The 17,708-nt window shown below is 38.5% G+C and overlaps 1 protein-coding gene across 3 annotated transcripts in view; it reads left to right on the top strand.

The window, feature by feature from the left end:
* Positions 1 to 17,708, top strand: part of NETO1 (neuropilin and tolloid like 1) — a 77,351-nt gene that overhangs the window by 44,726 nt on the left and 14,917 nt on the right. For all 3 annotated transcript variants that reach the window (XM_033135633.1, XM_033135632.1, XM_033135634.1), the window contains exons 5-7: positions 5,622 to 5,663; positions 5,780 to 5,907; positions 14,066 to 14,294. In XM_033135633.1, the coding sequence (XP_032991524.1) occupies positions 5,622 to 5,663; positions 5,780 to 5,907; positions 14,066 to 14,294 (399 nt within the window). The remainder of the gene's footprint in view (positions 1 to 5,621; positions 5,664 to 5,779; positions 5,908 to 14,065; positions 14,295 to 17,708) is intronic.

Raw genomic sequence — 17,708 nt, 5'->3', positions numbered from 1 at the left:
CACAGCACCTTAAACTCAGGTAACCGATTTCAAAACCTATAAAGGCAGTGGGTTTCGATATTGAGTAGGAAGCAAGGTGTCACCGTTGTGATGGGTTGCAGACAAGTAAAGAAGGAGGGAATAGGAAAGTGGCCATTGAAGGGACAGTTCATTTCAGTGCGAGGGCTGATTCAATAAAGCTACGGCCACAGATATTAAGGGCTTTCAAAAGTACGTAGTAGTGAGAAGTGGAGACATTATGGAGCTCATGATATAATTCGAGACACGTAAGATTGTGGAAATTTGAGGAAGGTGTTGATTAGCTTTCTCTAAGACTAGCCTGTCAGGTAGCTGAGCTGTGTATTGTAAACATATCAAAGGATCAAAGTCGATTGCTATAATCAGAGGGTTTTGTAAGTATACAAGTTACATGGCCAAGTCGGGCAATTAGATTTTCCCATAAACTGGTGTTCTGGGAATAGCACTGTGTTCTCTGATATAATGGCATACGTGAGGTGTAAAAGCCTAAACCGACAACATCCTCCTTTTAGCAAAAACAAAACAAAACAAAAAACAAAAAAAAAGTTTCAGAAATATTTAGTGATTTGTTCAAAGTTATAGAGATTATAGGTCAAAAAACAAGTTGCATTTTTCTAGAGTTGTTGAACCCCCACTTTGTTCATTTGTAATATGAAGATGCATTTGATTTGACTCAGTCATAGTCTAATCAGATAAGTGGTAATTTACTGAAAGTCCATCCATAGTGTGGCTAGCATTGTGGAAATTTCTTTGAAATATGAAATAAATGCGTTGCACAAGCCTAGTTAATATATTATAATTTAGAGTTTTGTTGCAATAAGGCATTTACCCGTAATACAAAGACCGGGTTGGTTAGAGCGGAAGTTCTGAACTATTTCAAAACCCTTATCCACTTTTACAAAATACCAAAGACCTCAAAGTGCTTTGATTTATGTAGCTATTCCATTCAATATTTATTATGGTATGCATTTAAACTGATACAATTTTAAATATCTTGATTAATACATAGAAAAATTACACTAATAAGCCAATTATGTGTTAGCATAAAAACATATTTTAAAAACATTAATGTTAAATATTAATTAATAAGTATTGATATACTGACTAGAGAATTGTGTCACATTTTTGTAAACCTAATGTCTGGCTTATTAAAAGACAACTAGAGTCTTGCATCTGCTTCTGCATTAAATCTGTTGCATTGTGTTCTTATGGATGAACCATATGAAGAAAATTCAGCCTCACGGCAATATGTAGTTGGAAAAGCGAAAGGTATTTTTGTAGCCTTTTCAGACGGATACTACCTCAAACCTCAACAAGTGATAGTTTCATAAAGGTTAGTTACAATGAGGAATGGGAAACTCTTATCAGTGAATTGTTATATTGTTACATTAACATCTGTCAATATGTTTGGCTCTTCAAATGCCTGTTACCCAGGTATGTCTGTTGAACATCATATGTTACTAGTTGACAGTTATTGCGTCGCTGTTATACATATCTTCCAAATGTTGACACATTTCACTATTTAATATCAAAAATCGTATTTGTTCATATCCACAATCACACTTAAAAATCCGTAAGTATTGAGAAGCTGTCAGATACACAGTGATGGATACATTTTTCTTTGCTTGAAGCTTGAATTGTATCATTTGCAGCCAACATTGTATGTCAATTGTTTTCCTTTAAGTCAACAGATTCACTATGTTCATCCTGAAGAAAAGGCAGGTGCTCAAAATCTTAAATTTTAAAAATTTGGTAAATTTCAGTGCCAGATCAAGGAGACTTTTAAGTAAAATAGTTTTTACCCCCTGCATACATGTGGATAAATTATATGAGACTATTAACAGCTAAGGTTTGTGCCATTGTCCCAAGTCTTCACCACCACCTTTGCACCATCGATGCAAATGCCAGCCGGATATGCCAGGATAGGTCATGAGATTCCAAAATTACCCGCTGATTTGACTGTTTCATCACTAGTTGCATCTGTTGCCACGCATCTACACAAGAGAAGGTCTTTGATGATTGGTTCATGTTGAAACTGGATGAATTCAACCCAAATAAGCAAGCTCGGTCATGCCTGTACAGCTGCCTACTTGTTAGACAAAAGTAAAGTTCTGAAGACAAGATACTAACTCTGTCTTTTGATTAATGGCGAGTTACTGGATGGTTGGAAAGCAGCAGTGTCCTGATTTTTTTTTTTTTTAACCGACTTTCCATGCAGTAGCCATTCAGCAATGACAGCTGTGTGTCACTTGGTTAGTTTCTCAGGCCTTGTGTGTGGCTTGTCTAGCCAATGTAATACCATACCTTTGTAAGATGGTTCAGTGACTTTGTCATTTTACTTTGAGAAGGGCAACAAACCATTTTCAGCTTTATTTATTTTTGTTTTGTTTTTGCAATATTGTTTTTATAAAACTTTCCTAAATGAAAAATAATAAATAAAAGCTATTTTATTATTATAGCTTATACAATTGTATAATAGCTTATACAATTGTCATATTAACATTTATTATTTTATCATAAACTTAATTAAAACGTATATATATATATATATATATATATATACACATATATATTTATATTTAAAGATGCATTGCAGACTTTTAAAAGGAAAATTGGAAGACTTGCTTTCTTAACCCAACTCCACTGTTTAACATCTAAAGATGCTATAAAGAAACTGGCATAGCAGAGTTCTCTGACTCATGGAAGTGAGGATTTACTCCAAAGAAAATAAACAAAATTCTAAATAAGAAGCCAAAGTATAATAAAGTCTATTCTTCCCCAGGCTTTATGGATATGAAGAATTAACTTACTGTGTGTTATGCTACAGAACACCTTTGAATGGTACTGTCTCACTAGTTCAGTTGTGGAATCATTTTGAGATCAATCATTAAAGAAAAAGAACTAAGCTCTTTAAAATCCCAAAAGTATTCGTTGTATCTTTCAATCTAGAAGTCTAAAAGCTGCTGAAGCATTTTAATGGGTGAGTTAAAATTTCCAGCTTTCTCTATTGGCTGGAGAAAGCACACACGATAATGGAGAGGTTCTTAGCTTTTGAAGAACTAATTATGTCTACAGTTAAAATATTCAATAATTTCCAAACAATTATTTGTCTCAAAATACTGTTGCAATAAAACTGTTACAGTAACAATACTAGAAAGTCATTTTTCTGCCTAAATCACAATAAGGCAAACTACTAACACATATAAAGCTGAAGAAATGGTAGTTTTTGTCATATGTCCATCTCTTGTGTACACCTTTCCCATTTTATTTGGAGTAGATTTCTCCTTTCCATAAGTAAGAGACCTCTTTGAAGTATTAGTTTCATTCTTTTCTCTGACCAGAGCTATAGACAGGTGAATGGTAGTGAAGAAAGTGAGTCTTTCAGTCTAGTGAAGTATAAGGTCAATACAAAGTGAACAAGTAGCAAAATGATAGTCATTTGTAATAAAAAGAAACCATAAAGGGAGAAAAGAAAGTTAGGGACACTATTACTGTAAAGAGGACCATCCAGGAAGGATGAAAATATTGTATTTGAGAATATAATATCTGAGCCGAGAACTGAGGAATGAGGAGACCCAGCTCTGGAAAGCCCTGGGGGAAGACACTGCAGATAGAGTAGAGTTCAGGTTCAAAGTGCTGAGGCTGGAACAGCCTGGAATTCTGCGGGAAGAGGAAGGGCCAGTGTGTTTTGAGTGCAGAAAGCAGAGCTGAGCAGAGAGGGGAGCTCCGGCCAGAGGCAAAAACCCACAGGGCGTATGATCCATGAAAAAGAGTTGTGGTTTGATTCTAAGGGTAACGGAAAGGCAGGTATTAGGGGTAGATTTATAGCTTCACAAATTTATTCAGGTTGCTTAGTGGAGCGTAGATTTGGGGAGATCTAGTGTAGAAGACGACTTACTAAGTCAACTTTATTGTGCTTCTGCAAAATAACTTGCCATCGCCCTTGGACAACCCGGGGCAATACATCGATCTTAATATTCTTAAGGTAGCGTAGGCTCTTTTTAAAAATTATTGTGTTGTTCATTTCTGTTTGTTTTTGCAGGTCATCTGTTATGGTAATGGCGACATTGCTGGTGGCTAATTCAAATGGAATTGCAGAAACGATTTTTTCCTAAAGTTTTTTTTTTTTGTTTTTAAACTATCAGCACTCTCACCATTAATACAAAGATAAAAATAAATTTTCAATTCCCAGAACTGGCATTTCTCTCAACGTTGTCTGGCATGAGTTATAAAAATGATGAATGTTAGCCTTCAACTAGAAAATAGAATCCCAGCTACATTTCCACAAGACTCAGTGACAGCCGTGCACGGCTGAAACCTTCTAATCAAGAGGGAGGTCGTGAGTAGAAATAATGACTATTAGTAAGCATTATGCAGTATAGTAAGAAGGACGCAATAAATCGTAAGGAGCCCGGATAACTGAGGTGGGCAAGCTAGATGTACAAATAAGGACAAGAGTGGAATGGGTCTCTTCAATATCAATCAAACTGCCTCATGGTGACAACCAATCTGAGTCATTCTATACAAAGCATAGTTCTTTTCTTGTCTACAGTAGGTATTAAATATTTATAACTATATAAGCTTTTAAAATTATAACTACCATGGTAGTAAAATGAAACTAAATTTCACAATCATCTTTTAAATTGTACACCATGCCTCTCCGAGACACATCATAGGTCACCCATAAATAAAAGAGAGTCCAATTCAGAGGAACTAAGACTATAAGGACGTGCATTGCTTCAAAAGCAAAAAGCCGAGAAGGGGGCAATGACAGAATTGGTTAAACCCTCGCGCCCGGGATAATGGAAAGACTCAGATCTCCAGGTTTCCATTCTGCGCATCACACCAGGTGGCATTTCTCACATCAGCACCAGTCAGCATCCCAAGGGTCCAGTGCAAACATGACACAACACGAGTAGGGAAAACTATGCATGCTTCGTCTCCATTTATTGTTGCAGGAATTCCTCCAGCAGGCTCGCCTCTGTATCACGTGGGCCACATGCCTATCTCAAAATCAATTCCAGGAACTGGAAAGGAGACCATCGGTTTTGGACTCTTCTGAGGCTCATGATAAATCCAGCTTCTTCAGCATTAATGTGCAGAGATGGACAGATGTCAGATTGAGGGGACAGTGTCATCCACCAGGGAGAGGAGATGGCTTTCACATCTTAAGTTTGTGCTTCTGATATTTCAGTTGAAAATTGTGTGTCCACAACTTACAGGATCTTTTCAATCAAACAAAATAATTGTATCTTAGACTAGATGGAGTTTCACTCAAGCCCTGAATTGCCTATGGATATATTTTACAAGAACGTCTATTGTCCAATTATGGAGTTAGAAAATGAATAAGATTCTTATTTGATGACTAGATGAAAGAATGGCATTAGAAGGTTTTTAAAACATGGCTTATTTTGTAGTGATAAAAACTCTGTAGTCGTAACGATATGTTATATAAATTAATATTTCAGTCTTAACATTATCATGCAGTTTTTATTTAACCATTTGATTTCCCCTAATGTGGAGTTTTAGGCAGATTCCCGAATCATTCAATGGTATGTGACTCACCATCACTAAGACTAATTGTCTTTTTCTCAATTTTTAAGATCCTGACTTTAAGGACCTTGGAGTTTTGAAGCCATTACCAGGTTGGTAAAATAGATATTTAATAACGTTCAGAAGCCTTTGTTTTCTGCTGTGATATATACTTTTGGTTTATTATTCAAGCTCCATTTTTGTGTTTGTTTGGCATTTTGTTATTCAGTGTGTGAGTTTGAGATGGGCGGTCCGGAAGGAATTGTGGAATCTATACAAATCATGAAGGAAGGCAAAGCTTCTGCTAGCGAGGCTGTTGATTGCAAGTGGTACATCCGAGCGCCTCCAAGATCCAAGGTCAGTCTTAAGGTGAAACCCAAACTGGACAGTCAACTTGGGAAGTGTCAGTAGCATGTGTTGCTTTCAACCACATGGACATGCTTAGTCCGTTTCAGAGTGCGACCACCAGCTATCATTTCATTTGGGTTTTGAAATGCCACTTGTCTTCCCCAGTTCAGTGTAAATTTCATGTCATAAATAATATGGAGAAGGTGCTGAAGATCATTTGTTAACTTGCAGAAGAGACTGTAATGTAGCTCTCCTCCTCCGAGAAAAGGATTGAAACATTACTCGTCAGCTGTGGTTCTAAGTATAATTACACATATGCCTGAGTGTCACCTGCAGTTCGTTTGCTTTTTCTACCTAAAATCATGTGTGGAAGACACTGTCCAGGGCTTCCAACATCATGTATCTCTGGTAGGTCAAATGAAGCTATGCCAAGGCCGGGGTGGGGGCAGTGGTGACCTGGACCTGGGAGAGCATCAGTGACACAGGCAAGAGTGTGAGGCAGGACAATGACGGGCACACATCTGCATTCTGGACAATAGTTTTCCTTGTGAAGCGAGGATGGAGGGCTTAACAGTGCAAGCAGAGGCCCCACTAGGCGGTCCTGACCATGACCCCCGGGGGTTGACGCTCGCTTATGATGGGCTGCAGATGAGGGAAATAGTATTCCCAGAAACAGTAGCATTGGGTGGCTGGATATTTGGGATGAGGGGAAATCAGAGTCATTTTTGAGGAAGTTGGCATTTCAGGAAATATGTGTGTCTTCCTTCTCTTGATGTCCATGATTTGCAAGTGTCACACACATTCTCCGAACTTCTAGTACTAAGACTCCGAGACCATCATCCGGGTCCCAGCTTTGCCACTTATAGATCTCCTTGCATCTGAACAGATTTTTGAAAAAAAAACAATTGCATGGAAAAGACAATGATTCTTCCTTTCAAAAAAATCAAAGGTTATTGGTGCCATCCAGCTCAACTCACTGCAGAGATTGTAAGGGAGCTAGTTGCATTTTATTATGCTCTCTTACGTAATCTGTGGGAATCACATGCAGGTCCTATTACTTTCCTTCTACTCTGTGAATAAAAGATTTTTTTAAGTTAAAAAAAAACCCACAGGAAACATATGATCCCCACCTTTTTATCATAGCCCACGTCTTTGTCACTGTCCCTGTTCAAAAAAGAGGGTTTTTATGGGAGTGTAAACACACACAGTTTTCTTCCAGCTGGTCAATGCGCTGTCTTTTGTACAATCACAGAACAACAATCCCCAGTGTACCTGTCTGTAACAGAATTTGGCATTCTGTGACCCAATGGGGAAGCCACATGCTGAGCCGGACAAAAAGGCTCTATTGTGACAGGTTTTCTCTGTCAAATGAAAGGTTAGAGGATAGGAACTGGCTTTGAATAACTGCGGAGAAAAGCAAGAACTGCAGATGATGGCCTATGTGGGCTTTCTATTTTTATGGAGTTCCTAGCAGCTTATGAGAATAGATTATCAAAGCCCAATTTAAACGTCAACTGGCTCCTGGTGAATATTTGGATGATAACTGGTGACTGAAACATATTGCACGGTCAACGTGCTAACCAGCTTATTTGGGTTCTGTTGAAATTTATATCAAGTATGTGCTGCTTCTCAGCCTTTTGACCACTAAAACTATAATATCTGATACCTGCTCAAATCAGATACCTGCTCAAAGCAGATATTCTCAAATATCTGCTTGATTTGAGAATAGCAATACAGATGGTAGTCTTTAATCAGAATGTGATTAATCCAGATTTCTTAGAATTTGGAATACCAGAGTCAGAAAGAACTGTGGAAATCTGTTACTCGTTAGCTCAGATGACAGAGGAATGAGCTGAGTGAGGAGAACGCGTTCTCTGCGGGTTCGCCCTGCGATGTAGGACGTGCCTCTGTATGCAGCGACTTGGTATTCAGACAGATTACAGAGCAAGGATGGTGGAAGGGTAGCATCTAGTAGGTGTCTAGTTCTGGATCTGATCCAGAAAAGAACCACCAGTAAAGAATGTTGGATGCCCAGATCATCGTAACTACTGGAACGTTAGCTCCACGAAGCTTGGGTTTATTTATCAGTGCCAAAAGAAATGTTTGCCATTCAGTTAAAACTCATGGAAAAAACAAACTGAAGTATATCTAGAGAAAGGGAAGCGGTAGCAAATATTTGAAGGACTGCCATATGACAGAGGAATAAGAGGATAAGGCGAATCCGCATGGTTTTAAGAACTGAAATTTATTTGAATGCTTGAAAATGGAGAAATAGCTTCTGATTCAACATAGAGATGTTTGGGTTTTGGTTTTATAATGGAGCTGTCCAAAGATCATATGAGATTCCATCGGAGGAGTCCAAGTAGAATTTGGCAGGGCTGTTGTACAATAATTAAAAAGTCAACTATATTTTTTGCATAGATAATATTAAACCGTTTTTAAGATCAAAACTTGATGAGTCTGTAATCAGTACCTGCCTGAATAGTTGGTCAGTTAGTAACAAGGCTGAAGCATGGTCTCCATCCCCTGACTGCCAGGCCACTGTGATTTCACAAACCACGCTATTTGGAGAAATTGCCAAATTTAAAAAAGGAAAAGAGATACGTCAACCAGACTTATAGTGGTGTACAAATGAAGATAATGTAATGATTTTAGGTTTTGGGAGAATAAAACTCTACTTTTTAGTAATTACACATCTTTTAAAACTTCAAATTAATTTTTAATATGTTTTGAATATTAAAAATGTTTTGAATAAAATGAGGATAAAAATAAACAGAAACATTTGACAAATATAGTAAATAGCGAAGTTGTGTTAAAGTTAATTATATGATGAACTTCAATGTTGTAAGCAGAGTCTGAAAGCTGAAACCCGAGATTTCCAGCCCAGTCCCTGGGACTGTGAATAAGAGAAAATAGCGCACCCTTGATTATGTTAAAGCCCTGGCAGAGGGATTTTGCTGATGTTATTAAGGTTCCCAATCAGTTGACTCTGAGTTAATTAAGAGAGAGTTTATCCCAGGTGAGCCTAGTCTCATCGCAGACGCTTTTTAAAAGCGGAGTTTGCTCCAGCTGTGGGAAAAGGGGGTGTCAGAGTCAGAAGAACTACTAAGAAGATTTTCTCGGAGCTAAAGTGATCTCTGGTAAACTATCATCAGGAAGATAGGGACCTTGGTCCTTGGACTGTGAAGAGTTGGATTTTCAGCCTCATACACCCTTAACAGAGAACACAGCCCAGCCTGCAAGTACTTCTAACCCACAGAACTCAGATGGTGGGTTGCTTCAACAAATGGGTGTTGCTTAAAGCTGCTCCATCTGCAGTAATGTGCTATGGAGCCAGGAGAAAACTAATACAATAGACACAGGTTAGTGACTGAGGTTGGTTATGATGGTAGCTGTCAGAGCTCGAATGGTTGCATCTGCCTCATCGTCTCCAAATATAAAAATAAAAACCGGGTAAACAAAATGAACAGTTTAACAGGCTAAATCACTACCCATGAAAATGCTCTAGGTCAACTCTGTTTTTAAACGAAATCTCAGTTTTGTCCTATCAGAGTTTGGAGGGCTACTCAGATGGACTTATTAACAATTTGATACTTGTCTATGCACATCAGAAAATTATTTTAATATTGTTACATCAGGATTTGTTGTAGGGCTGTGTTTTTCCAACATTTCAGAAAAGTGGATGATGTTCTGGTTTTCTTCTCCAAAATAAGGGAATGCTGCTGCTCTCCAAGTCATGGGGTGTCCTGCCTAAAATGGGAAGGCCTGGTGTGGGGACAGAGCCCCAGAGAGCAGTTTCCAGGCTCTCGGCCTCATGTGGAAAGGTGCTGGCTCAGGTAGTAGATGGCCATCAACTGTGATTGGATGGCTGTCAGCTGTGGCTGGTTGGCCGTCAGCTGTAACCATTGAGCCATTGGCTACTAATATAACTGCCGCGGCTACGGAGGGAAGTGGAGGAGAGTGGAGGAGAGTCGGTCGGTCGGTCGGTCGGTCGGTCGGTCGGTCGGTCGGTTGGTCGGTCGGTCGGTCGGCCGGCCTGCCTGCCTGTTGGCTGGCAGCAAAGCGGACAGCAGGTCGCATGTCGTGTAAACCCAGCCTCCAGTGAGACTATAGCGGTATGACTCCCCTACCTATGGCTCCGTGGGTGTTCCTTTTTGGCCTCACCATGTCCTGCGTTCTTATGTGGGGAGCGGGAGCTGAGACCCCACAGGCCGCCCCGCATGACACCTGGCATTGCCAGGTCCAAATACAACAACAACCACGCAAGTCATGGGCTACACTCTTTTTGAGACGTAGCTCTATTTATCGAAGTGTAATGTTTTGAATCCATGGACAGACAGCCTTTCTCAGACGATGGTGTTCTTAATTTGTGTTTATCACAGAAAAAACTGTTCTGGGAAGTCTTAAATAATTGTCCCAAACAATGTCTGCCTTTCGCATATCATTGCGACAGGAAGGGAGGGACCAGGTGGAATGGCTGGTATTAAATGTTTGTACATCTATTACTTAGTAAATCATTAGCTAGATTTACTTGCTATACATATACAGATGGGATTCTGCCCTCTGTATTAGTGTGATTCGAAGGCAGATGTCACTAGAAATCACTTCTATGTTCTGAAGCCTCCTGAGTCTTACTTAATAGATCATTTTGTCAGCTCAAACTTTGTGATTGATTAGAAAGAAGAATGCATCAAAATGATTCACGGAGAGGAGATTGCAATCTGACTATTTTACTGGAGTTATATATGATTCTGTTGATCATTTTCTCTTTCCTTCAGGAGAGAAACTAAAGAGCTTTCTGTAGTTGTCTACCTTAAATAAAAACATTGTCAGATGGCATCCTTCCCTGGCATGGCACTGGCTTTAAGCCGATGAAATATTATTTCAGTCACAGTGCAGGAGGGCTTCTGTGTGATGTCTGCTAGAGCAAGTATGGAAAAGCTCGATCACTTTTCTGGCTACTGCCATTTGCAGTAACAGCTCTGCACCCAGTAAAGCTAAATACTCACTGGCATGTTTTATGTCTTTTCTTGAACAATAAAAAAAGATGAGGTTAAAAAAAAAAATAATTGAATACTTCAGAAGTGAATAACAAAATCGAGTGACTGAAATTGTTCATTTCCTCTATAAATAGCAAGAATGGCCTCTAAATATAGAGGGTACGGAGGGCTCAAGTCACCGCACTTCCTGGAAGAAAGCAAGTCAGTCACCTCTTAGGGAGAAGATGGAGACTCTGTAGAATCAAATGAGAAGACATGGGTGGGGTATGCAAATGGGATCAGTGCAGTGATATTCCTCTAGAGAATCATTTTCTCTTTTGAGAAAATTGAAGGCACCTATTTATTTCAGAGGGACGTATCTATTTTCTATGAATCTCATTTCTATCTCGATTGCCAACGTGTTTCCTCGCCCTTTTAGGAAAATGATGTTGCCCTGCTTGCTTATTTGCTAATTTTACTGAAGCTTGTTTTCTTGGAGATTATAACTTTCTTTCTGGAATATCAGTCTGAGAATTAAAAAAAAAATCTTTATATGAGACTGTGTGGTGTGGTAAGATTTTGCATTTTAAAATGGTCGTGATGAGTGTTCCTTATAATCCCACAGCACATTTCTTTGGCTTTTATGTCATAGTTTAGAGTTATATTATAAATATGTTGTTTTGAGAATTATCTCATATAGTTTCCTATTGCAAATAACAAAATGTCAAATATTCTGTATAATTGTCATTATTAGTAACACTTAAAACACTAGTATATAGGTGCTCAATAACTATTTGATGGGTGCTGAACAAATGAAGTCAATAAAAGAATACAGAATTTTTAATCAGTCAGTCATTCAAAGGTACGTCCATTCACATTTCATGGACTGCATAATATATGTGATACATGGTTTAACACTTAGAATTTAAAAAGTACACCATTGCCCCAGCTTTACAGGAACACACAGTTTAGAGAAGGTACATATAACCTGTAACTGAAGCTTAAAATATGTCAAAATAATATTTTAGCATTGAGCATGTAGAGAAAATTCAGCCGTGGTTGGTAGCAGAGAACACTCTTCACTGGGTATGTAATCATTGAACTAGACCTTGAAAAATCAGGAAGAAGTTGGTAGACAGAGAATGGAGAATGGTAACTTCATGTCAAACTAATGCCATACACATAAAGGATGGCATTTCAAAAATAAAGGTGCAATGTTCAGAGATAAGAAGGAAAACTTGCCAGTTTATGATTTTTAAAGTGTTTCATTATAACCATTTTGAAGCCAGTTAAAGATTTTTAATATGATTATCAGATTTGTGTCTTTTTTTAATTAAAATTTACTGGGGTGACAATGGTCAGTAAAATTACATAGGTTTCAAGTGTACATTTCTATAATACATCATCTGTGTATTGCATTATGTGTTCACCACCCAGAGTCAGTTCTCCTTCCATCACCATATTTCTTAGAAATATAACTTTGACTGGTTCAGATTTGGGGGTGAACTGGAAAGTTAGTCCCTGTGAAGCACCCAGCATTTGGGAGACTGTTGAAATATCACAAAAGTGTCAGTGGAGATGGAAAACAACTATTCTGAGCATTAAATTAACAAGGGCTAATGCCCAGTTCAGTGCGAGCACTGAGGGCAAAAGAGAAATGTCTTTTAACTGAAATAATAAAACTTTTTAATGCACGGCAGGCATACTAGATCTGGGGGAAAAAACTGTCTTATGAGATTCACAGATTATGAAATAATTAAAGAAAAGCAATACAAAGTGATGAATAAGTTGAATTTTTAATTTAATGCATGTCTTAGTTTATACCTGTGACATTAAATAGAAGGGCTTTTAAGAGGAAATAGTCTATAGGAATTCATATTTAAAAAAGAAAAAAGTGAAACGCTTAGCAGAGATCTGTGTGGGGAATGCCTTTTCTATTCCACAACTGGCCCACACACCCTTCACAGAGTGTGTGGGTTTTGTGCTTCATGTCACTTCTCACCGTTGGACACTACATCTTTGTGCCATGATTGAATGGACGCATATTTTAAGCACTGGTCCTCCGTCTTTGTTTGCCATTGTAACCACAGAGACTTGAATGGCGTCTGAGACACAGGAAGAGGCTGGGGTAGATAGTGCTGCATTGATGGATGAATGGACGAATGCCTTCTTTTTAGATTTACCCTTGGTTGAATTAGTGGTTTGGAGTCTTCAATGTGCATTGGGAGAGAGTCAAACAATAACTGTTGGTCATAAAACAGTATGTGTGCAGCAGTGTCATACCGTGGAAGGATTAGGGGCGAGCGAGGTAGTGGGACCTACTGTCTAACTTAGACTGTCTACCATCCGAGTCTGAGTTTTTCCATTTGAGTGTCACAATAAAACTTCATAGAGTTGTTGGGAGTATTTATAAATGACCTATAAAGTAGGTTTGTGCGATAAGTTTTACTCGTTAAATGTTAATTTTATTTGTATTTCTGTGGACTTAACTCAATGGCTTGATTCTATATTATGGTGAGAATAATCATAGATTAGCTGTCTTTTTTTTTTTTTAAATATGCTCTATCCCCAAAGTGAAGCAGTGTAACTATGTGAAATACTTTAAACAAAGTGAAATCAGAGGCTACCTTTTGATACCATTTCTGTTTTCCTTTGGTATTAGGATGGTGAAAAGTAATTGCAGTTTTCTGCAATTATTTTTAACCTTTTAAACTGCAATTACTTTTGCTCAAATTTAATAGTAACACAAATTATTTATAGCCGTACATTTTTGGAAGTAAATGGAGGTCATGGAACTTTAACAGGAATGTATCAAGAATATTTATGGTACATTTGTGCTGACCAAAATAAAACAGTGTATACATATGAAAACTAATACCTGATTCCAGATGTGCTGTGAGAAGAAATAAGGATCCTTTGGGTAAAAATACTCAGCCGTGGGAAATGGTACATTTATATGTAGAAAGGATAGTAACATTTGAAGAAGAAGAAGAAAAAAAAACATTAAGCACAATTTGTCCTTCTTGTCCTTCATTTGTCCTTCTTGCCATCCATTGGGGAAAAGAATAAGATTGATTGCAATCAAGACTGTCTTGTGAGACTGAGAAAGAGGAAGCGACTTCCGGTACTTACTGAATTACTTTCCTACTTCCGTTCAGGGAAATCATTGTGTCTTCGTTGTTTTATAGATCTACTTACGGTTCTTGGACTATGAGATGCAGAATTCCAATGAGTGCAAAAGGAACTTCGTGGCGGTGTACGATGGCAGCAGCTCCGTGGAGGACCTGAGAGCCAAATTCTGCAGCACAGTGGCGAATGACGTCATGCTCCGCACGGGGCTGGGGGTCATCCGCATGTGGGCTGATGAGGGCAGTCGCAACAGCCGATTCCAGATGCTCTTCACATCCTTCCAAGAGCGTAAGATGCTTGACTGTGTCTTTCCCTTGTGTGGCATGATGCAGGCCTCACGGCGGTCACTGGTGGTTTCTTCCCACAGCTTGAGCACAGCGAGGTGTGCCTTCAGACCTTGTTGACATCACGGACAGTCCCTTTCCTTGGTTTTGCCCCAGTGACAGGAGTTAGACTGTACATTCTGACTACTTATTCCTGCAGATGCATTGTAGCCTTGCCAACAACAGTTCCCACTATTCAACTGGGAAATGATGACATGTATCTGTGTTTGGTTTAGCTCTGACAAAGACTTGGTTACTCATACAGCAGCTTCTGATGGAGTTTGAGTTTAAATCTTAAAAACTTATATACAAGTATTTGTCAGGTTCTCTATAGTAAGCTTCTCTTGCTGTCCCGCTTCTTCCCAATGCGTCTGTGACTACAGAGTTCCCGTTATCAGAAAATATTTAAAATAGCACAAGGAGTGGCACCCAGACTTTTGTGCAAAGCACAACAATTTTAGAAAATTATGTTCCCACAAATAATGAGTCGTATTGATAGATATATATTTGGAATGTTCTTTAGAAATTCTGAGTAATTCATGTTGAATACATTTATACCAATAGAAAATAATCCTGAGACATTCTTGTCTATTTTTTTTACTAGAATCTGAAGACATTCAGGCTATAAGATATCAGATTTTGTGTTTTCATTCCTGATTGCTCTACCAAATTCCATAGGTTATGTCTTTGATAAGGGTGTAGAGTGTATTTTATTCAGTATTCTTATTAGTCTTGGTTAATGATATACTGAGAACTCCTGTCTAATTTAAATGATGAAAATATGGAAACGCTAACTAATGTTTTAGATAATACACTCAAGTTTTCTACTATTATAAAAAAATCTTCAATTTTTATCAAATCTACACCATAAAATGTAGTAGGGATCAATTAAAATATATATTCTTACATTTCAAATATCAAGTAAATAACAATAGTATAGAGGAATCCAAATTCCTTGTACTTCCTAAGGTTTTATTTCATTAAACTCGATATAAGCCATTTTTCATAATAGACAAAAATAGTTTATGCTGTATTAGCTTATATTAGGAAAGTACAATAAACAGCTCAAAGAAAATAGTCTCATGGGAAGCTGAACGGGTCAAAATGCAAATCGCGGGGCCTGCTCTTTTCATTAATGAGGAGGAAAGTAGTCAATTGAAGAGGCTGACCAGGAGGCAGAAGCATCTAGAATTGTGAGAAAAGGCCTAAGGAGAAGGAATGTTTATCTTAGAGATTTTATTTTTGTTCAAAATGTGATAACTACCTTAGGCTTATGTTGAGTGATATTGATTAATGTCTGAAAGGTAAGATTAGTATTTGTTAAATTAATTATAGGGAAACAAGTTGAGTCTAATTTAGTAGAAAATGTCTAGCTCATAGGAGCTGTGATATTCCAAAATTGAATGTGTTCCCAGGGATGAGTTTGACCTGAAAATGGATTATCATCTGGCATGAAAGGTGTAGGGAAAATGTTAGATAGGAGAAAGGACTAGTTAACCTCTCAGATCCCTTTCACTCTAAGGTTGATTAAGATCTATGAGTCTTCAAAATTTTGCTTATGTAAGAAATGGTGAAAGATATCATGCTGTACATAAATCATTAGAAATACTTCTATTTGAGCTAAAAGGTAAGAGTTTCCATGCCTATAATTAAATAATCTCTGGAAATCAGTCAAGTGGGTGGACTTTTCAATAGCTATTCCAGAAGAAATGAGGTATTCTTCCTCCATTGGAAAAAAGCACCCAACTCTTTATGTTCCTAGAGAATAGATAGATAATTACTCTCATTTGACGAGTATTATAATAGCATTCTCTATGACAATCTCATAAATTTACAATAAGCTTCGATTGAAACAAATTTATCTTGTGTCTTTGTTGTTTTATTTATCCAGTGGCGATGGATATGGGCACCCCAAAATAAAAGAAAGTATTAAATTTATCTTATATTCTTTAAGAAAGGTAACTTACGAGCATTTAACATTTAAATGTTGTGTGAAACAAATAATGAAACGTACTAAACACTGTAACCATATAGCCTTTGCTTAACCATTATCAGAAACATCCAAAGATAACAGTGTTGGTAACTAAAAAGTCCTTTCAGGAGGTTAAAGTTCTGCCTTATCAAACTAGAGGCCCCGGGAGGATTAAGGGCAATGATCTTCTCAGCAGGAGCCAAGGGGAGAGAAAGGATTATCTGGAACAGATTTATGGGCGTGACTGCCTAAGAGCAAAATCCAATGAATTTCAAGCCAGGTCCACAAGGTTCTTGAGAAAATCATTTCAGCAGAAACGCTGTCAGTTTGGAGTGAAAAGGACAGAGAGAACCAAACAGAAAGAGGTTGTTGGAACCCCAAAATCCTAATGGCATGAAGCAATCTGATAAGACTACTCGGCTACAAACGTATATTACCTTGTATGAGAAAGAAAGGATGACTCAGAGAGTAGAACCAAGAGCCTGGAGGGCGAGGCCTTCAGCTACAGAGGATTCGTCCTAGAACCCCAAACAGAATCCACAAAAATCCACCATTTCCCCTGCTGGGTTTCAAAACTGTGGTGGACCAGTGAGTCCTATTTACTCTTCATTCTCCCTTTTGTGACCCAGAATCTCCATACCTCCCATCTTAGCCTGTCCCACCGTTGTGTGTTGGGAGTGTTAGGGCAGCTCGCTTTCCTGAGTACATGCATGGGGAGGAGCCAGGTTAGGGGACTGGTCTCAGGAGCCTCATCCACACCCCATTTAGATGGTGAGACTTTGGACTTTGAGTTGATGCTGTAATGGGGTGATACTTTTGTAAGCCTTGGGGCAGAGGGAATATATTTGGCACCTGTGAGGGAAATAAAACGTTGAGGGCCAGCAGGTGGTCTGTGATGGGCAGAATTTTGTGATGACCCCAAAAGTTTCACAGTGCACAAGGCTTGTATATAGCCCTCCCCTTGAGAGCAGGAGGAAACTGTGAATATCGTGGGGTATCACTCCATGATCATGTTACATTATATGGTAAAAGGGGTTTTCAATAAGTAGTTAAGATCCCTCATCACTTGACTTTGAACTAATCAGAAAGGAGTCTTCCCTGGTTGGTCTGACTGTACACAAAACATATTGATATTGAGTAGTATGTCCTTTGCAAAGAAAGTCTAGAGGTCAGGATGGACGAAGGCTGACTTCTGAGCTGCTGGCCTTAAGGGAACACACTGCCATGGTCTAGAGAGGGCCATTTCACAGAGCATGGCGGGGGGCCTTTAGGAATTCAGAATGTCCCCCAGTTGACAGCCACCAAGAAAACAGGAACCTCAGTCCGACAACCCCAAGGCACTGAAGTCTTCCATCACCCTGCATGACTTTGAAGAGGCCTCCATTCTCCAAATAAGAATCCAATCCA

The sequence above is a fragment of the Rhinolophus ferrumequinum genome, chromosome 19 (genome assembly GCF_004115265.2).
Source record: "Rhinolophus ferrumequinum isolate MPI-CBG mRhiFer1 chromosome 19, mRhiFer1_v1.p, whole genome shotgun sequence".
In the NCBI taxonomy this organism is placed as follows: Eukaryota; Metazoa; Chordata; class Mammalia; order Chiroptera; family Rhinolophidae; genus Rhinolophus; species Rhinolophus ferrumequinum.
This window is presented reverse-complemented; position numbering and strand designations above follow the sequence as displayed.